The sequence below is a fragment of the Cervus elaphus genome, chromosome 19 (genome assembly GCF_910594005.1).
Source record: "Cervus elaphus chromosome 19, mCerEla1.1, whole genome shotgun sequence".
Classification (NCBI taxonomy): Eukaryota; Metazoa; Chordata; class Mammalia; order Artiodactyla; family Cervidae; genus Cervus; species Cervus elaphus.
The window spans coordinates 45,355,933-45,377,169 of record NC_057833.1 but is presented as its reverse complement, the minus strand read 5'-3'; the positions used below and the strand labels follow the sequence as shown (position 1 = coordinate 45,377,169).

The 21,237-nt window shown below is 46.7% G+C and overlaps 1 protein-coding gene across 1 annotated transcript; it reads left to right on the top strand.

The window, feature by feature from the left end:
* The first annotated feature begins 17,027 nt into the window (after positions 1-17,027).
* Positions 17,028-19,040, top strand: LOC122675690 (macrosialin-like). Its single transcript, XM_043874689.1, has 6 exons — positions 17,028-17,110; positions 17,244-17,644; positions 17,814-17,933; positions 18,053-18,125; positions 18,238-18,408; positions 18,703-19,040. The coding sequence occupies exons 1-6, from the start codon at positions 17,062-17,064 to the stop codon at positions 18,906-18,908; spliced, it is 1,020 nt and encodes a 339-aa protein (XP_043730624.1). The 5' UTR covers positions 17,028-17,061; the 3' UTR covers positions 18,909-19,040.
* Positions 19,041-21,237: the final 2,197 nt, after the last annotated feature.

Sequence of the window (21,237 nt, the reverse complement as noted above, 5' to 3'; positions counted from 1 at the left end):
TTCAGGGCCTGTAGCGTGGCTTCTCCATCAGCAAATGAGCTGCAAGAAACCTTTCTTGGCAATGGGCTTAACGAGGGCTCAGGGAATGTCTGATTACTCATCTGTTTTGCAATGGCAGCAAACTCCCGGCGAGAAGAGGAGGCAGCTAGCGTGGCTTCCTTCCTGAATTAATGACTTAAGCGTTATGAATGACTAATCAGCTCAGCAAGGAGCACAACTGGGTGGTCAAGTCGGGGCTGCGGGTGGCAGCCAGGCAGATGGTGCAGACAGCGCCGGGAGAGCTTTAACCTCCCCCATCCTCTGCTTGGATGCTTTAGGGTCTCCATGCTGTCCTCTTAGGGGGACAGAAGTAGGGTCAGATGTCCTACCCAGACACACACCAGTTTCCACTGTCTCCTACAGCCTGTCTACCTGGGATATCAGCACTGTCAGCTGATTGCAAACTCCTCCTCCAGCCTCAGCTTAGGTCCTTCTGAGGGAAATCTACATGCTACCCAGAGAAATCCAGGAGTGAAACCCAAAATACACAGTTTTGTAGGGCACACCTTTGTTGTTGTTTAGTCACTCAGTCATGACTGACTCTTTTGTGACCCCATGGACTGTAGCCCGCCAAGCAACTCTGTCCATGAGATTTCCCAGGCAAGAATACTGGACTAAAGTGGGTTGCCATTTCCTGCTCCAGAGGATCTCCCTGATCCAGGGATCAAGCCCATGTCTTCTGCATTGGCAGGTGGATTCTTTACCACTGAGCCACCAGGGAAGCCCAGGATATACCTACTGTGTACCTAAGAAGGAATTCTGAGATGTATCAGAATTTTTCTGGGAGAAAACATAAAGGTGGTGGAATTGTTCTTTGGGCCACACTTTTGTGACAAGAACCATGAAAGGAGGGCCTCTTTCCTGGATAGTTTTCTTATCTCTCTTATTTCATGCTGCTTATTGTGTGTTTTAGACTCGGACCACTCCTTGGACTGCAAGGAGGTCAGACCAGTCAACCGTAAAGGAAATCAATCAGTCCTCAGTAGTCACTGGAAGGACTGATGCTGAAGCTGAAACTCCAATAGTTTGGCCACCTGATGCGACGAACCGACTCATTGGAAAAGACCCTGATGCTGGGAAAGATTGAAGGAGGGAGGAGAAGGGGACAAGAGGATGAGATGATTGGATGGCATCACCGACTCGATAGACATGAGTTTGAGCAAGCTCTGGGAGTTGATGAAGGACAGGGAGGCCTGGCGTGCTGTAGTCCATGGGGTTGCAAAGAGTAGGACTGAGTGACTGAACTGAATTGAACTGACTGTAAATTCGAGGATTAACGGAGGCTGGAGAGAATATTTCTCCTTTAAGGAAAGGTCTCCGGCTTCACAGTGCTTCCCGCTCCACCTCCCTTCTTTCTTCAAGCTTCCCTTGTCAGGCTGGTCCTGGCCCAGCCCTCTACTTTCCAGCAGTGATTAGGCAACTGCCTTTCGTGGTGGCCTGAGGGCCTGCCTAGACTGTAGCTGTGCAGTGTGAGTCCTCAGGTTGGGGTTGGGAAGGGGAGCATAGGGTCTGGCCTCACCTGGTCCCAGTCCCAGAAGTCCTGCACAAGCTCCTTCCATCAGGGCATGGGTCCTGAGAGGCCTCTTCCACTTCTCCCAGGCCAGGGGGAGCTCTGCCCTCCAGCCCCTAACTCCTTGGACAAGAGGGGTCCTTTCCTGCTGACTCCTTCCTTTTGGCTTCATTCTGAAACTGCTCTGATTGACACACAAGACTTGTGGCCTCAGTCTGTGCGTTTTAGACTCAGGCCACAGGAAGTCTCTGAGATCCTATGGTAGGGGTCATCTGTCTCCAGCAGCATGCACTAGGCCCTGTCTCTGGGATTTGTCTTGGAATGCTTCCACCAGCCTTTCCATGGTCGACCAATTCATGGTAGGGGTGTTCTCTAAATTTCCCCTTCTTCCTCCCATATCTCCTTTCCAGGCTTTTGTGGTCCAACATGCTCCCTTGAGGTTGAAGGGGATCACCATTTAACACAGAGTTCTGCCCAACAGAGATGCTCAGTTGTTGAGTGATGCTTCTTGTCCTGGCTCAGTTCAGTCCAGTCGCTCAGTCGTGTTTGACTCTTTGCGACCCCATGGACTGCAGCATGCCAGGCCTCCCTGTCCATCACCAGCTCCCGGAGTTTACTAAAATTCATGTCCATTGAGTCGGTGATGCCAAGTGACTCATCCAACCATCTCATCCTCTGTCATCTCCTTCTCCTCCCACCTTCAATCTTTCCCAGCATCAGGGTCTTTTCCAATGAGTCAGTTCTTCTCATCAGGTGGCCAAAATATTGGAGTTTCAGCTTCAGCATCAGTCCTTCCAATGAATATTCAGGACTGATTTGCTTTAGGATGGACTGGTTGGATCTCCTTGCTGTCCAAGGGACTCTCAAGAGTCTTCTCCAACATCACAGTTCAAAAGCATCAATTCTTTGGCTCTCAGTTTTCTTTATAGTTCAGCTCTCATATCCATACATGACCACTGGAAAAACAATAGCTTTTACTAGATGGACCTTTGTTGGTAAAGTAATGTCTCTGCTTTTTAATATGCTGTGTAGATTGGTCATAGCTTTTCTTCCAAGGAGCAAGTGTCTTTTAATTTCATGACTGCCGTCATCAGCTGCCATGAATTTGGAGCCCCCAAAAATAAAGTCTCTCACTATTTCTATTGTTTCCCCATCTATTTGCCATGAAGTGATGGGACCAGATGCCATGATATTAGCTTTCTGAATGTTGATTTTTAAACCAACTTTTTCACTCTCCTCTTTCACTTTCATCAACAGGTTCTTTAGTTGTTTGATTTCTGCCATAAGGGTGGTGTCATCTGCATATCCGAGGTTATTAATGTTTCTCCCAGAAATCTTGATTCTAGCTTGTGCTTCATCCAGCCCAGCATTTTGCATGATGCACTCTGCATATAAGTTAAATAAGCAGGGTGACAGTATACAGTCTTGACGTACTGCTTTCCAGATTTGGAACCAGTCTGTTGCTCCATGTCCAGTTCTAACTGTTGCTTCTTAACCTGCATACAGATTTCTCAGGAGACAGGTCAGGTGTCTGGTATTTCCATCTCTTTCAGAATTTTCTGTGTGATCCACACAGTCTAAGGCTTTGGCATAGTCAATAAAGCAGAAGTAGATGTTTTTCTGGAATTCTCTTCTTTTTCAATGATCCAGCAGAAGTTGGCAATCTGGTTCCTCTGCCTTTTCTAAATCCAGCTTGAACATCTGGAAGTTCACAGTTCACAAACTGTTGAAGCCTGGCTTAGAGAATTTTGAGCATTACTTTGCTAGCATGTGAGATGAGTGCAATTGTCTGGTAGTTTGAACATTCTTTGGGATTGCCTTTCTTTGGGACTGGAATGAAAATTGACCTTTTCCAGTCATGTGGCCACTGTTGAGCTTTCCAAATTTGCTGGCATATTGAGTGCAGCTCTTTCACAGCATTATCTTTTAGGATTTGAAATAGCTCAACTGAAATTCCATCATCTCCACTAGCTTTGTTCATAGTGATGCTTCCTAAGGACCACTTGACTTCAAATTTCAGGATGTCTGGCTTTAGGTGAGTGATCACACCATCATGGTTATCTGGGTCATGAAGATCTTTTTTGTACCGTTCTTCTGTGTATTCTTGCCACCTATTCTTAATATTATTTGCTTCTGTTAGGTCCATACAATTTCTGTCCTTTATTGTGCTCATCTTTGCATGAAATATTCCCTTGGTATATTTTCTTGAAGAGATCTCTAGTCTTTCCCATTCTACTGTTTTCCTCTATCTCTTTGCATTGATTATCCTGAGCAATGCTACACTTCCTTTGCCATTAAAAATTTTAAATTGGCTTGTGTTACATCTCCCTGGACCAACTGCTCAGTCCCCAATCACTTTCTCTCTTTCCCTTTTAAACATTTTTATTGGAGTATAGTTGATTCCCAGGTAGCACAGTGGTAAAGAATCCACCTGCCAATGCAAGCACAGCAGGAAATGCAGGTTCGATCCCTGGCTCAGGAAGATCCCCTGGAGGAGGGCATGGCAACCCTCTCCAGTATTCTTGCCTGAGGAATCCCATGGACAGAGGAGCCTGGCAGTACAGTCTATGGGGCCACAAAGAGTTAGACATGACTGAGCGACTGAACACACACACACACACAGTTGATTTAGTATGTTGTGTTAGTTTCAGATGTACAGCAAAGTGAGTCATATATATATATATATGTTCAGATCCTTTTCTCATGTAGGTTATTATAGAATTTTGAGTAGAGTTCCCTGCGCTATACAGTGGGTCCTTCCCTATCACTCTCTTAAGCACAACTCCATCTTCCTTGGGACAATGGTAGCAAAGTCCATCACATCCAAGGGACCTTGTTACTTCTAAGTTCATCAGCTTCCCAACATGGCAGAGAGGAGCTGGCCTTTGTGGAAATCATCTTCAGCTAACATCTGTAATAATTTTAGGATGAGTCACCCTGCTTGGCTTTCTTCTAGGAATCCCTCCACAATTTCACTTTATATGTTCAGAGTAGGCCAGGGACAACCTCTCCAAAAGGGAGACACATCCCTGAGTATGTCCCAAGTATGAAGTGAGCTTTATCTTTTTTCTCTTCATTTCAGAGTCTTTTACCATCTGAGTGACCTAAGTTCCCGTGTTAAGACTCTCCTGAGAGTGCCCCTGCCCCTCCCACTTCTGCTAGCTCCTCTGTGTCTGGGCCCTGGGTTTCACCCTTTCTCCCAGCTCTGGTCCCGAGCCCAGCCCCTTGGCAGAGGGGAGTGCAGCCTCGGCTCTTCAGTGAAGAGACGATACCTAAGAATGAAACACCAACGTGTATATTTCCTGAGACTAGAGACTACACATTGCCCACATTAAGACTAACAAGCGATTTGACTAAGAGATTCTTTTTTTTTCTCTCTTCTGTTCTCCACCCCACCCCCTTCCTTTCAGCTGCTTTTCACACCAAGACACTGAAATCACAGAGTATGGGCGGTATTTTTCTCTTTAGAAATCTTTTTTCAGGCAACTATGTCAAGAATGTTTTCATACTTTAGGTGGGATAGGAAGGGAGGGGAAAAAAAGGCTTAATCCCCCCAGATGGGTCTTTCTCTGAAAACAGACATGCAAATGTTGGGCTTGTCAAACCCTAAAATGTTTTCTTTCTTCCTAAGAATTATGGCATATTGCCCGCTGAGCCTGGGAGATCTGATGAGTGAAGGAGGAAGCCCCGGTGGTGGAGGAAGCAGAATGTGGGAAAGGGCGGGAGGCCGAGGCACGCGCCAGATAAGCGGGGAGTCCGGGGACAACCAACCTATGCCTTGTGCATCAGGCCATGCCGCCTCAGCCCCTCAGGCTGATGAGGTTGGAGGTCACTTTCTAGGAACTGGAAGCGGGGATGTGGGAAAAATCAGCTCACACTTACTCCACTGATGGGGGGCTAGCCCAAGTCACCTGGGCGTCCCAGCCAGGCAGCTGAAGCTCACACCTGCCAATGTGAGTGTAATAATAGAGATTTAGTGAGGTATTGTCATGCCTAGGGTAGTCACTTGAGGCTTCTAGCAAGGAATCTCTCTAGATTCTCCTTCACCAAGAGACCTGGAGCTGGGAGGGAGATTTAGCAAATGCTTCCTGCGGGCTACTGAATAATTGCAAAGCACTTCACAAGGCCTTGCTGCCCCTAGGTGATGAGTTCACAGCTCTGTGGGAGAGAGAGACAAAAAAACTTGCTTGCTAAAAGAAGGCAGCCTAAGCTTAATGCAAAAAGAGAGGTGCACCCCCACCCGCACCCAAATATGGTTAAAACATCTATGTCAGCTGAGAAAATGGCTGTACTATATATGACTGCAGCTCTAGAGAAGAGCTGTTCTAGTATTTTAGATTTTGGTTTCCCCCTCCCCAAATCTTGCCTAATGAAAGTATGGGTAGGAGGTGGCCTCCTATGCATGCCTGGCACGGGTGTGACTGAGGATGTAGAAAAGACTGTGGAGTTGGCTGCTGTCTGATTTACCTCTCTGGGTTATTGTTTTGAGGATCAAATGACGTCATGGTTATGTTAATATTTTGTATATTATACATCAGTAAATAACCAATAGTAAATAACCAAAGAGCAGTATTGTTCCTTTAAGACTTACAGACCTGAAAAACCTTAATGACGTCTTCAGTTTATTGAACATCTACTATGTTACAGGCACTCTCTAGGGACTTAGCACATGTTATAGCCAACTAGAATGTAAGTTTGATGAGGGTCAGGGTTTGGCCTTGTTCCTCTGTAGTGCAGGACCTAGAAGAGCGGTAGTCACATATCTATTGAAGTAATTCTTCAATAGATATTTCATGGGGGTTGAAAAGGGAATCTCTAATCCTGACAGCCCCCCAGAAGTTAGCCCAGCTCCACACACAAGGATATGGAGGCTTGGAAAGGTTGAGCAGCCTGCTTTAGGTCCCACTGCTATCTAACTACTAACTTGGGACTGGAGCTCAGTTAATCTGTCTCTGAGTCCAGGCCCTTTCCATGAAGCTCAGACCTGCCTGGAGCCCCTGGATTATCAGTCTCCCCTGGATTATCTGTCCCCTGGATTATCTGGCTCTATTGGACTTAGTTGTCCTTGTCAAAGCAGGTTGCTGTGCCAGGAAGAAGTGGGATTCCAGGGACAGCTTCAGCGACAGGCAGGTTCTCCCCTCCTGGTTCTAAGGACCAGGCAGAAAGTCTTACCCAGTTAACTTCATAAATGCAGCGAGCTCTTCTTTTGAAAAAGAAGTGGAACAGTATCTATGGTAGGCAGAAAAATGGTCCCCCAAAGAAATTGAAGACTTTTAGAACCTTTTGTTGTTTCGTGTCAAAGAGGAATTAAGGTTACAGATGGAAATAAGGTTGCTAACCAGCTGACCTTGAGATGTAGAAATTGTTGTGACTTGTCCTGGCAGGCCCACTGTAATCACCAGGATCCTTATAATGTGGAAGAGGGAGGCAGGAGAGTCAGTGTCAGAAAGATGGGATGTGAAGAAGGCTCACCTTGTCATTATTGACTTCAAAGGTGGACAAGGGGGCCACAAACCAAAAAATGCAAGTACCTTCTAGAAGCTGGAAGAAGTAAGAAAAGAGATTATCTACATTAGAATTTCTAGAAAAGAAAACCCCTTGATTTTTAGCCTTGTGAGGCCCATTTTGGACTCCTGAGCTCCAGTCTGTCAGATAATACATTTTTGGTGATTCATTACAGCAGAGACAGGAAACTAATATAGCATCTTAGCAAAGAGCAGGCCTCAAGTGGGTTTAGCCTGTGCCTTGGACTCCAGGGAGAGACATGATAGAAGTAGACACAATCCTCCCAGGCTTTCCAGAGACTGTCCACCCCCTCCCCACCCCCCGCCCCTGCCATCCTGCCCCTCTTACCACAGCTATGGCATAGCACCCAGGTATGCACAAACTTTCACTAGTTTTTTGGGGACCACCCCATGTATCTCTTACTTCCTGTTTTGGGATTTCTGCTGTGTGGCCTGGGCACTAACCAATGTGTACCCTGGAACTGCATGGAACCGCCTTTGACTGATAACAGAGAGGAAGCTACAGGTAAATGAGTCTTCCTGTCGACTCTCAGGTGAACAGTTCTAGGATGCTTTTCACAAAGCCCTGTAAGAGTTTCCAAGGAACAGAGCACCCAGTTCCCTGATGAAAACTCCCTCAGTCATACATCCTGGTATTGGCTCTCATCTCTTCCCTGTTTCCCTTAAAACTGGGCCTTCCTTCTGCCTCTCACTCTCACCTGGACCATTACCCATGTGAATACCTGTATGGAAACCTTTGTTTCCAGCCCTGCTTTTGGAGGAAATAAGACACTATGCCTGAACAGACCAGCTACTTCTCTCATATTTACTCACGAGTGTATGATCTGCCAGGTCTCCAGGAGCTGTGGGGAGTTCATGCAGGCAAGAGTGGTGAGTGGCAGCAGGCCCTGGGACTTGCGGAGAGCCACACAGATAGGGACATGCCTGTCCTGGGGTCTTGGCTGAGGTCGCTTCCCATCTAGAGAGGAATAAGGTCTGGAGGAGGAGTTGCCTGGCCCTTGGGGACATCAAGGGTCCTGCTTGTTGAGTCATCCAAGTCCCCTGACTCTGGTAGGGCTTCCCTTAGAGCATATTCACTGTGCCTGTCATTTAGAACAGATGGTTTTCTGATGAACTTAATTACATCATTAGCAACTAGGCTGCAAAAATGAGTGATTTGAGAGGGACTGGGAAGCTGGGAGTCTCCTAGCTGGGCAGCTGTTCCCAGGACTGGCTGAGCATGCCTTTGCAGTGGGCTCCTTCCCGTCCCCCACCCCAGGCTGCCCCAGTCACGCCCATAGGCTGAGCTGCCCTCTCTCATCCCCAGGCTTTCCCACCAGCCCTTCCTAGAGCAGATGGAATGAGTCTCTTGGGTATCTCCAGCTGATGTGGATTTCACAGCGGGCGGAAGAAAGTGAGGGGGAGCAGATAAGCCACCCCTTCCCACGGCCACATGGGAGGCCACACTGGTTGTTCAGCTGTCCACTCTCACTCCTTGTGAAAAGCGTGGGGCTTGACACTGGGAGCTCCATTCCAGTGGAGGTGAGCCTAGAAGCTAGGAATATAAACTACCCCAGTTCCTTATGGTTTTTAACCTGAGCTCCAAGGAGCCTTGGAGATTAGGGACTCCTTACCAACACTGCTTCTGCCAGAGTAGAGTTTCTTTCCAGCCTCATAAAAGACTCCTCTATTTGCTAGCTCCTTAAGTTTCCCTCTCCCTCCCCTCACTTCCTGTCTTGTCTTGGTCATCCCAATCTTCTTTATGCACAAACTCATCCATCTCATCCCCCAGACCTGGCTCAAATGCCACTTCCTCCAGGGAGCTCTCCTCTTCTGTCTCACCTCCCTCCAGTTTTAGCGGTAATCTAGCCCTCTTGCTTCTGAAGTCTCCAAGGACTCCATCTGCATCATTCAAATTACACCAATTGCTGTATGCCTGCAATAATCACTTCTGTACTTGGTTCATTTCTCCCTCTGGACTGAGTTCTCTTCGGAGCATGGAATGGCTCTTTCTTGGCTCCGTAGTCTCCATGGGAGGTGCTGGGTAAAATGTCTTTTTTACTTTGATTGGTTTTGTTTTTATTTTTAATGAGTGCATGTGAAAAATGCATATCAAAACTGTTTTTCCCAAAGACCCTGTCTTAGTCTGATCTGGCTGATACAACAAACTATTATAGGCCTGGTGGCTTACCTGATAAATATTTATTTCTCACAGTTCTGAAGACAGAGTTCTGAAGACCGAGAATTCCAAGGTCAAAGTGCTAACTGATTTGTGTCTGGTGAGAACCCTCTTCCTGGCTTACAGGCTGTTTCATTCTTGCTGTATCTTCGCAAGGTAGAGAGAGAGGACTCTGGTCTCCTCCGCTTATAAGGACACAGATCCTATCATGGGTGCCTTACTCTCATGACCTCATCTAAACCTAATCACCTCCAATGCCCTACTTCCAAATACCACCATCTTGAAGATTACAGCATCAACATATGAATTCTGGGGAACACGAACATTTCATCCATAACCTATCTTGCAATAACAACCTGTAAATTCAATATGGAGAATTCCATTCAAAACAATCCTCTTTTGAGTATCTGCTGTGATAGGCACTGGGCTGCGAGTTGGAGGGAGGTATCTGATGGGGAGACCCCGTCACTGCTCTCTGGGAGCTCATAGTCCAGTGGAGTTCCTACTGCACGTCTGACAACCATGCGTCATTGTCAGTGCTGGGATGGCTGGGGCTGAGGAGGTGGGCCTGGGCTTGTCAGGGGTCACAGGAGGGAGAAGAGGCCTCCTGGTGGGGGTATGCCACTGTGGCTGTCTCTGGGTGGACTCCATCACCAGCTCTGGTCAAGCCCTATTGGACTTTGAAAATACAGTCCCAGTACACACCCAGAAAGAGTACTTTGAAAATACAGTCCCAGGTACACACCAAGTTAAGAAGCCTCTTCCTCCTTTCAGTTGGTGTTTATCGTCTTACTCAGGTTTTTCAAGGCTTTACCAGTCCCCAAATACTTGATGTTTTGCAATATTTTTGGATGATGGAGATGGATATAGAGTTGTACCATCCAACGTGGTAGCTACCAGACACAGATGGCTATTTAAATGTGCTCAATTAAATGCAATAAAATGTAAAACAGTTTATCAGTTGCATTACCCACACTTCAAGTGCTCCATAGCCACATGGGGCTAGTTGCTACCATATTTGGTAACATAGGTGATATTCTATCATCAAAATTCTATCAGATGTTCTACTGAAGAGCCCTGGTACAGAAAGTTGCTTTGCAGTCACTAGCTTTAGTATTTTATTTATTTTTAAGGGGAGTATAGTTGCTTTACAATGTTGTGTTAGTTTCTCCTGTATAGCAATTGCTGCTCTATGGTAGAATCAGCCACATGTGAACACATATCCCCTCCCTTCTGGACTTCCTTCCCCTTTGGGTCACCACAGAGCACTGCGGAGAGTTCCCTGGGCTCTGCAGTTGGTTCTCATTAGTTATCTGTTTTATACACATGGTGGTGGTTTAGTCGCTGAATCAAGTCCAACTCTTGCGACCCCATGGACTATAGCCTGCCAGACTCCTCTGTCCATGGAATTTTTCCAGGCAAGAATACTGGAGTGGGTTGCAATTTTCCTCTCCAGAGGATCTTCTCAACCCAGGGATCAAACCCCAAGCTCCTGCATTGGGGGCAGATTCTTTACTGACTGAGCTACATGTAGTATATATATTATTTCTTTAACAAAATAAAATCAAATTTAGTTTTGCTTGTATGAGGAGGATGTGGGGGCACAAGAAAAATGAGACCAAAAGACAGGTTAGGCAATTGGGGGTTATATGCTGTCTGAGAGAAGAAGGGGATAGTGGTTTGGGACTTTAAAGGGTTAGTGTTTTATTTTTAAAAGAGCTACTTTTTATCTTCTCCTTCTACTTTTCTTCTTAAAGGATCTCTCCCTTTGGTTTCTTCCCATAATTTTTTGAGGACTCAAGTTGCTAGTGATGCTATTGATACCCGGTATGTCTAGTCTCCCTTCCACTGTTATTCATTTCACTGGAGCAAAGAACTTTGCTTTTCTGTGCCTAGTTTTCCATGGGCTGCTAATTCTGTCCCTCATGCCCCTCAAGCCACTGTAAGAACCAATGGGAAGGGATTTAAGCCAGCCAGAAGAAAAAGGAGCCAAGAGGTCAAAGTAATAAGGATCTTTTTGTACCTGGGGAGAACCTGCCCTACTTCAGGACGGATCACATTGACCTGGGACCTCCTTTCTAGGGGGGCTGGGAGTACTTTGCAAAGGGAGACAGGTTGTCTGGGAGCCAGCTTTTCTTTAGGTTCAACTAGAATGCCTGAAAACATAGCATCTATTCAACAAATGGAGAGAACATCAAGACAAGCTTCATCTGAGCCATAAATGTACTAGTATGATAATATGTAATTTAAATTGTACTGTTTCTCCAGACAAGTAAATTCCCTTTCACACTTACTATGATGTTTATTCTGAAGATATCTCAAGAGTGAAAGGGGGCATCTTTGGTGGAACAGCCAATGGAACCTCCAGAGTGTTTTGCCATCTATTTGGAACCCATGTGTAGGTAATACCTTCAGGCAGCATGCAGAGACTATCACTCATTTCACGGTCTCAGTGGCAAGATTTCCAGGACAGTCATTACACAATAAGCCCCTATGCCAAGGGACAGAGTTGGCCCACCAAAGAGGAAGACCTCAGTGGACAACATCATATACTGATTCTTTGAACTTTACTGGTTTGTATATCCTGTCACTGGTTTGTAGTAAGCAGAGAGAGAGGTGATAAAACCAGATTCTTGTCCTCCAGGTAGAGACCGAGTTACTTAGAACTTAGTAAGGGCAATAGTTCTGCTGAAAGAAAAACTAGCTTTATGTGGATGTGATTCAGTGAGGCACCAACAAGTTTCCTTCTCCCATTTTCACTGTACCTTTAAATTCAGGTATTGGCCTAATAAGCATCCACTGAATACCTCCTGCAGGCTGGCCCTGGCTTGGAGCTGGAGCTGAAATGGATGTGGAACTCATCAGTGGAAGCCTTGCATCGGGGATCTCAGAGCCCATGATGGAGATACTGCTTGTGTCAATGCACAAAGAGACTGTGATCAGCCCTCTAAGTGGGGCCCCACCTTTGGGCAAGAACACAGACTCACTGAAGCACCATCAGAGATGGCAAAGCACTTTTAGAGCTTCCCTCACCAGTGGGCTAGTATGACTTTCTCCCAGTGTCCTTACTCAGGGCTCCCTGTGGCTTTGAGCGGTCTCGGTAGCTGGTGTTTGCCAGGCATGGGTGGGGAGGCTCACTCTTGCTCTCCCAGTATCCCGAGATGCTCTATTCCCTTGGTGGGGTCAGGGGAGAGAAACCTTTCTCATGGCCTCAGTAGATGTTGGCCCTGGAAAATGCTCCAAAGAGGGTTTAGTCCAGCTCTTCTCATTTGGAGAAGCTGAGTCCCAGTGAAGAGAAATACCCTCCTGTGAGAACCCCGAAGTGATGACTCAACACATCTCTGAGCCCCCAGGGCTTGCATTATTGCTCTGAAGGTATCTGAAGAAGAACACAGAGTGAGAAGGGTACCCTACTGCCCACAATACACAGAGGTATCTGTCGAGGGAACGAAGGAAAAAACTAGCAGTGAATAAGCCATCCGTTCTTGCCTGAGCCATTTTCCTACATCAGGAGCAGACTGTGCTGAAAAATTTAAGTTTCTCCTTTCATGTTCCCTTTCACTGCTCTCTGGACAGAATGCTTTTCTTTCCCCCCTTTTCTTTGGCCAGCCTCTCACCAAGCCTGTAGAAAAAGAATCTTTTAAGAACATATATATCTATCCATCGAGATACATTCAGGCCCTGACAGTGACACGAAACTGTAGTGCCTTTTAATTACCCAGGAAGTGACAAGGTCAAGAGTGTCTGAGAGCTGCCTTGTAGTTCTGCCATTGATTTCTCACCATTGTCTCTGCTTCACAAGTGAAAGTGGGGCCACGGCTCCCGGGTTTTTCCACTATTTGGACTTCTTCCTTTCTTCTTCCTTCCTTTTTTTTTTTTTAATTTGAAAAGAAACTTCTGGCATTTGGGGTATTAATTGGAAATTTATAAAAGGAGGATGTGTTTCAGGTTGGCTGACCAGTCATAATTGCTGCCTGGGCACCCAGAGAGGAGGTCAAGTTCTTGCAAAGACACCCCCTCCCCTATACCCCTGGGCTCTGGCTACTCTCTTCTACTTTCTTCCTATTACTTTTGGACTTTCCAGGAGAAAATGACAAGACAGATTTTTAACGACCTTGAGTAGTCACTGGCTCTATTTATAATGGACACATAGTTTGTGTCCGTAGTTCCTGATGCAGAGTTTTGGGGCAGATAGTGGTATTTTTAAAGGAGGGGAGTTGACCACTGAACCACGGTCACTGAGAAATTACATTAGGATACAAAGACAGAATCAAAGGTGTTCCTGGACACTTCAGACTAAAGTTTTAGAAAGTCCTATGACATTTTGTTGAGTTGTGCTTTGAGACAGAGAAGCCAGAGCCTTCTTTAGAGAAATCAGAGAAATCAGTTCACAGAGGCTTACTTGAGTATTTTTTTCTTCAGTAAAAACAGTGAAATATGATTACATGACCAGAGTAGAGAAATATATTGACATCTACTTCTAAACGCTAGTAAAAATTCATCTGGCTTTAGGTTTGGGGGCAAATCAAAATATATCTGGTCCTTTGTCATCTGTAAATATTGACTGCACAGCACTTAAAACCTATCTTGAATTAAATATTCCCAGTACCTCTCTCTGAGATCAGAAATAGACTGTGGATAGATAGACAAGACAAAGAAGCTGTAGAAAAAAGGTGAAACAAGTAAATACATGAGCATGATATAGACACCCAGGTGTGAGGATGTTTCAACTCCAAGAAATGTTGCTACCTGTCCACTCAACAGTTCGTGCATTTTCCAGCCATCCCCCCCACCTTATGTCCATGAATCTGTTCACCTGTCAGTTCACCAATATGCCATTTTGTTCCTCCATATATTACATGGCAGGTGAGAGTCATAACAAAGAGGTTTAGAAATATGTTGGGGGCTCAGATGAAGGGGAAGACCTTTCTAGCTGGGGTTTTTAGGGGTTTCATGCAGAGTTGACATTTGAGCTGAGTTTTGGAGGATGGATAGCATGTGAGGAAGAAGGGATGACGTGGGGAAGACAGTATGAGCAAAGACACAGAGGCAAGAAAGTCCTGTGTTGGTCTGGAATGCATTGAACAGTCAAGAAAGGAGGTCAAATAAGAAAGAAGACTGAAGAAACATTAACTTTGGGGATCAAAGCAGTTAAGGCAAGTAGCCAACAGTGTTTTGGAGGATCTTGGAACCACTCATTTTTACAGTAGAGAGAGCACCAAATGAGAAAGAGGTAGAGGAGCAGGGAGGGGTGGGGAGCCAGGACAATAACTAGCACATTTTGTTGTGGGAAAGGGTGTGTGAATAAAACATGGAAAAGCAAGAGGAAACTCTGTGTCTTGTATGAAGTTTTACAAGTGCCTTACATTCAGTCTCCAAGAGTTCTCCAAGTAACTCTTTATAAAACTTGGAAAAGTCAAGGAGACTGAGTTGGTAAGAGACTCATTAAGGAGTGGGAGGTAGGAGGGTGTGAAAGGAGTTTCAATGTTTTTGTGTGTGTGTGAGACAAGAGCCTTTCCACCTTCCTGCACCTGGCCCTCTTATGCTATTTTTCTGGAATTGCAGACTTGGAACTTGGGTGGGCGGAGTCCACTGCTGTGCCCTGAGCCAGATGGTTTTCCAGCCTGGGAAGCACCGTCTGGACTGAGGGCTGGAGGAGGAGCAGGGCTGGACCTGGGCTGGAATCCTGTGTCTTTATTCCTCATCAGATGCATGAAGCAGGAGAACTGCACGAACTCTTTAAAAATTGGTATCATTAAAAGGTTTCTAGTAAGGCTTAGTTTCAATGACAGGAAAAAAAGAAACTAGCCCCAAACATTGTCTCCCATATATGCTGGTTCTTTCACAGGTCGTCTCATTTTATCCCTGAGATAGCCCACGGAGGTAGGAATTATTTCCCTTCTTTTGCAAATAAGATAATTGAGCCCAGAGAATTTGAGCAACTTTCCCACAATCACACAGCTAGTTAAGCAGTGGCAGAACTAGATTCCAAACTGAACACTCTGGATGACCAGTTAGTCACTTAATGATTTTTGTGCTTCAGTTACTGAAGAACTCTTGGAATTAGGGATTCCTGAAAGCTCTGGGCTATTAAATATTTAGCATAGATCTTTGTAATAGTGATATATTACATAATTATATTAAGTAGAAGAGGACTGGAAGATCATGATGAAGGGAGCTTTGGAGGAAAATATGAGTGGAAAAACTAGGAGGCAAAGTAATTTTGCAAGTTCCTTATATGAATTCTTTGCAAAAGAGTGGGTAGTAGGCGGAGAAAAGATGAGCCGATCTGTGGGGACGACTAAGCCAGACAGCATCAGCCTCAGTGGTCCCTGGCCTCCCAGACCAGGCTCTGGCTTGGGGTGGGTGGGGAGGGGGGAACCTAGTAACCACAGTGTGCAGCAAAGCAAATACTGCCTTGTTGATTTTGCTAAAAGAAAATAAGAGAAACACAGTTTACTCCCTGAGGTTCTTGTGCTGAGCCAGCTGTCCTGTAGCCCCCATGCTGGGCTGTGGTGCTCTGCTCCTAAGATACCTTGAGTGTCCTAGTGAAGAGAAATCCAGGCTGTTTCTTTCCTTATACACCGAGAAATGCTCACATCTGAAGTACTCTGTTTTGATCAATATCAAGGCCTAGAACATTCCTGTCACCCTAGAAAGTTTGCTTGCAGTTTTTCCTAGCCAGTCCCTGCCTGCCCCAGCATTCATGATCTGACTTTTATCACCCTTGGTAAGTTTCAACTCTTCTGGAATGTCATATAAATGCAATTATACTGGGTTTTCTGCTCATGTTTGTCTTCTTTTACACAGCATATTTTAAGATCCATCTTGCCTGTCTTGGTAGCTCATCCATTCTTATTACTAAGTAGGATTCTATTACATGAAAACAATGCAGCTCGGTTATCTAGTCTCCTGTGACTGGAATCTGGGTTATTTCCAATTTTGCCTATAATGAAAAAAAGTTGCTATAAACATTCTTATGAGACTGTAGATATATATTTCCATTTCTTTTTGTTTTGTTTTGTATAGTATTTATTGATTCAGGAAACAAACACAAAATTCTGAATAAAATGACTTGGAAACTGCCTGCTTTGGCTTCTCATTTCTTCCCTCCTCTTCCCTCCCACCTGCTGTTGGGTACAGCTCTACTGCCCCCACCCCCAGCTAATAGTTATTTTCTGTTGTGCTTTCTTGTTGACTGGAAAATGGTTAATGTTAACTAGGAGGTATGACCTTTCCATGAGAAGGAAATGGCAATCCACTCCAATGTTCTTGCCTGGAGAATCCCAGGGACAGAGGAGCCCGGTGGGCTGCTGTCTATGGGGTCGCACAGAGTTGGACACGACTGAAGCGACTTAGCAGCAGCAGCAGCAGGATGACCTTTCCATAGGGATTGAGCAAGGACCATCATAAGCACCTCACATGTCTCGGTAAAGAGGAAGTGATGGAGGGAGAAGGGAGTGTTCTGAATTTACATCCTAGTGACCTCTCCCATAGAGGGGCTGCTGCCTCTGTAATCACTTGTTGCAACTGCCAAGCATATTTTACTGAGACAAATCCGTAAGGATCAACTTCCCCCAAACTCCCCATCTCACTACCCACACGATGCTGCTAGCTCCTTTGGTGACACCAGGACCAATCATTTAATGACTAAGAGATCATGGTGGCTGGGGCTGAGATGCCTGAGTCAGGCTGGGGGTGGGATCACCTCGGTTAACAGGAAGTCAGAGATTTCCTCTTTTTTCCAAACAGAAGGCAGAGGGTACAGGGTTGGTTGAGCAGGCAGCTGGTACTAACACTGCTGGACTCAGGGTGAAGGCTGTTCTGTCATGAGGTTGGCTGTGTTCTTCTCTGGGGCCTTGCTGGGGCTACTAGCAGGTAAGGGGATAGAGGGAGGGGACCCTGGGAAGAAGCCTGCCCTGGGCTGCTAACCAGTCTTTTCCTCAAAGCCCGGGGACAGGGAATGACCATCCTCATAAAATATCTGCCACTCTGCTGCCATCCTTCACAGTGACACCTACAGCTACAGAAAGCATGTCAAGCCCTGGAACAACCAGCCACAGAACTACCAAGAGCCACAGAACCACCACTCAGAGACCCACCACCACCACCACGCATACAACTAACACCACAGGAACCACCAGCCGCGAGTCCCCAACAGCCACTCATAGTCCTGCTACCACCACCAGTCATCAAAATACTACAGTTCATCCAACAAGCAACAGTAAGGCCACGAGTCCAGGACCCTCCACCAGATCCCCCCACCCAGAACCACCACCCTCTCCAAGTCCTAGCCCAGGCTCCAAGGAGGCAATAGGAGACTACACTTGGAATAATGGTTCCCAGCCCTGCATCCGGCTCCAAGCCCAGATTCAGATGCGAGTTCTGTACCCAACCCAGGGTGGAGGAGAGGTAAAGCTAAAAGACAGTGGAGGACATAAAAGGAACGGGCAGAGGCCGGATTCGATTCAGAAGGGGGTGAGGAAGAGCAGAGGAGGAGACAAATACAGACTGAAGACAAAGGGAACATGGAATGGCAGAGCTGTGTAGTCTTGTGACCTCTCATCTTTAACTTCTACAGGCCTGGGGTATCTCTGTACTGAACCCCAACAGAACCAAGGCCCAGGGGGGCTGTGAAGGTCCCCATTCCCACTTGCTCCTCTCATTCCCCTACGGAGAGCTCAGCTTCGGATTCAAGCAGGTACTAACCCTCACCCCTCCCCCTCACCCTATCCCTACCAACCTCTTGCCATACTCCTTACTCTGTACCTGGATGTCACTCTCCCCTGCTGCCCTGAGTCTTCCCGGTCACCTCCCCAGGATCCACCGCAGAGCGCTGTCTATCTGAATTACATGGCTGTGGAGTACAACGTGTCCTTCCCCCAGGCAGTGCGTGAGTAACCTTCCCTTTCTCACCACTTGCACCAGATATTTGGGTTCCTGAAGGGATCCAGGCTAGTGGGTGGAGACGTGGATATGGAGCTAACTCTTCCTCATTCTTTTAGAGTGGACATTCTCAGTTCAGAACTCATCCCTTCGAGATCTCCAAACCCCACTGGGCCAGAGCTTCAGTTGCAGAAATGCAAGCATCATTGTTTCACCAGCTTTACACTTAGATCTGCTCTCCCTGAAGCTACAAGCTGCTCAGCTGTCCCCCTCAGGGGCCTTTGGACCAAGTAAGACCTATTTCTTCCCTCCTAGAATTTTCCCATTGCACTGAAAGCCCCCACCCAGGCTTATAATCTCCCTCCTGCCCCCCCAAATCTCCTCCTCCTCTCAAGCTTGTCACAGCTAGGGTAACTGTCCTTCCTCCTCTATAAGGCTCTCCCCAGGCTCCCCTTTGTTTCCCCCTCTGAGACATCTAGGTGAGCGCCTCACCAATCTCTACTTCCCAACATCCCCTACATTCCTTCCTCCCACCTTGATCTCAACCACCACCGTGACACCCACTTGACCTGTCTTTCCACCAGGTTTCTCTTGTCCCAGTGCTAAGTCCATTTTGCTGCCTCTCATCATCGTCCTGATCTTACTCGGCCTCCTCACCTTGGTGCGTGTTACCTTCTGCATCGGCCGAAGACGCCCACGCACTTACCAGCCCCTCTCAGCATTTGTCTCAATACCCAGGGCACCAGGAGGTGCTCTCATTTCTTATCACTCAACTGACTCAAAAAGATAAAAGTTATCATCCTTCCCTGTCTTGATGAACAAAGAGATAATGCAATTGGAAGGGATGAGGGGAAAGATGTTTATTAAATATGATTGATTTCCCTATCTCCCATGGGAAAATAATAAAACTTGCTCAAATCTTTATCCTTGGTTTTCCTTGTCCTTCCTGCCAGGATTAAAAGCCGTTAAGTTTCTTGTCACACACCTTTTGGTACCTTCCACGGTTGAGTCTAAGGGTCCTAGAAACAGCTCACCAGGAGCGATGAAAATGTCACTGTGTGGTACAATGCCCTCATGGATTCCTCCTTCAAAGTCTGGCACAGCTGTTGTCAAACTGGCCTTGCCTCCCTTGCTCCTCTTTTCCTGGGGTCTCTGGCTGCTCCAGTTACCTCTCCTCCAATCCAGGGGAGCCACCCATCCCAGCAGACTGTCAAATGCCCTGCCCTACCCGCTGTGTCCGGGCTAGTGAACAGCCCAGATTAAACTCTGGCTGCATCTGCGATGCTCCTATCTCACCTGCAAAGGATTTTCATCAACCACAGGAGCAATGCGTACTCTGACTTCCATAAAATATCCTCTATGCTCCTGGGCAACCCACAGTCCCTGGTGGTGGTGGGTGGCACCCTAGGACAGCCCCAGTGTGAATTCTAAAAAGGATCTCCCCAACCGCTCTAGCCTGAATGACCAGACCAGGGAGTGCTAAATTCCCCTTTACAGCTCATGGCCCTGTGAGCATCCCCAGGGCCAATATGGGGCCCTTCCAATTGTAGGAACCTTTAAGGTTACAGAAAGCAGCCGCTGAGACTGGCAGACCCACCCCTGTTGAGGGGAGCACGTGGCTGAGATCCAGCAAACACACCACTGCCTCGGGACACCTCATAAGACCCTGCAGACTGTGGCACAGGAGTCGCCGAAGGGTGTGGTACTCCCAGCAGGTGCCCAGCCACCAGAGCGAGATGACCAGTGCCATCTCCACCACGACTTGGTGTCCTGGCACTGGGTGGCAGAAGGCATCGCTCCTGCTGGGTAGTCTTGACATGCCCCAAGGCGAGATGCTAGGGTGTCTCCATCTGGCCCAAATCCTGGCTCAGCACGTGGTCATGGGAGGCCGAGGAGGGGGCCTTGGCCCAGAGGTGGTGCCCTCGGGCCAATGGGGTGAGAGGGAACCCCGAGTCCTTCGTTTCACAGAAGCAGCCAGGACTGGGCCCGCATGGGAGCTAGGGACGCTGCCATCTCCCGAAACCGGGCTCTCCTTCCCCACCGCCCCTTCCTCTGCTTCACTGTCCTGGCCCAGCACACCCATTTGCCAAGGCCTCGGCGAACCTGAGGAGAGGAGGGAGAAGCATGGGCCTTACACCTAAGGTGAGCGGCCTGGCTCAGACTGTCTCGCTCCCATTGGCGCCAGGTCCTCTGGAGACACCGAGAGTACAGGAGGTGGAAAGCTACACCGCCCACACCCAACCCCATTTTGGAGACTCACGCCCCTTCTCTCTCAACTTCGAACAATGTAGTAAGCTGGAAGAAGACAAGATGGCGCCGAGCAGGAGGAGCAGAGAAAGGAAGCTGTTTCCATTTCTTTCAGGTAAATATCTGTGAGTAGAATTGCTGGGTCAGGGGGTGGTTGCAGTGGTGTGCTGGGGAGGGCAGATACTGATTGGCAAGAGGCAATTCTGCTCATCCCTTTCCAATTCAGCTCTCAGTGATGTCACTAGCAGCTTGAAACTGGCTATGATTGAATTGATACCGGGGAAATTGGCAAATGCTACAAAGTAGGCTTGTTTTTCTTTTGGGGAGTTCGTTGTTAAACATTTACCAGTACACCACAGCATAGATATGTGTTTAACTTTCAAAGAAACTATTAGGTTTTCAAAGTGACTGTACCATTTAACATTCCTACCAGTGATGTATGAGAATTCCAATGGCTCCGTGTCCTGTCCAACATCTGGTGCTGTCAGTTTTTAATTTCAGCCATTCTTATAGGTGTAGTGGTGTCTCATTGTAGTTTTAATTTGCATTTTTCTGGTGACTGATGATTTTGAGGGCTTCCCCAGGTGCTTATTGTGGTCCTTTGTATATTTTCTTTGGTACAGTGTCTGTTTAGTCTTTGGCCATTTAAAAACATTGTTTGTCTTTTTATTGTTGAGTAGCAAGAATTCTTTTATATCCTACATAGAAGCCCTATATCAGATACATGTTTTGTGAATATTTTCTTCTAGTTTACAGTTTGCCTCCTTATTTTCTTGATGGTATATATTTTTTAGTGAGTTGATAGTTTAAATTTTGATGACACACAATTGATCAAGTTTTAATGTATGGTTTGTATTTTCTGTATTTGCTTT

Bases quoted from the DNA above. Each gene is read 5' to 3' on its own strand.
- LOC122675690 (XM_043874689.1), top strand. From the start codon at position 17,062: ATGAGGTTGGCTGTGTTCTTCTCTGGGGCCTTGCTGGGGCTACTAGCA. The intron at 17,934-18,052 runs GTACTAACCCTC...TCACCTCCCCAG, and splicing joins TCAGCTTCGGATTCAAGCAG to GATCCACCGCAGAGCGCTGT. The intron at 18,126-18,237 runs GTGAGTAACCTT...TCATTCTTTTAG, and splicing joins GTCCTTCCCCCAGGCAGTGC to AGTGGACATTCTCAGTTCAG.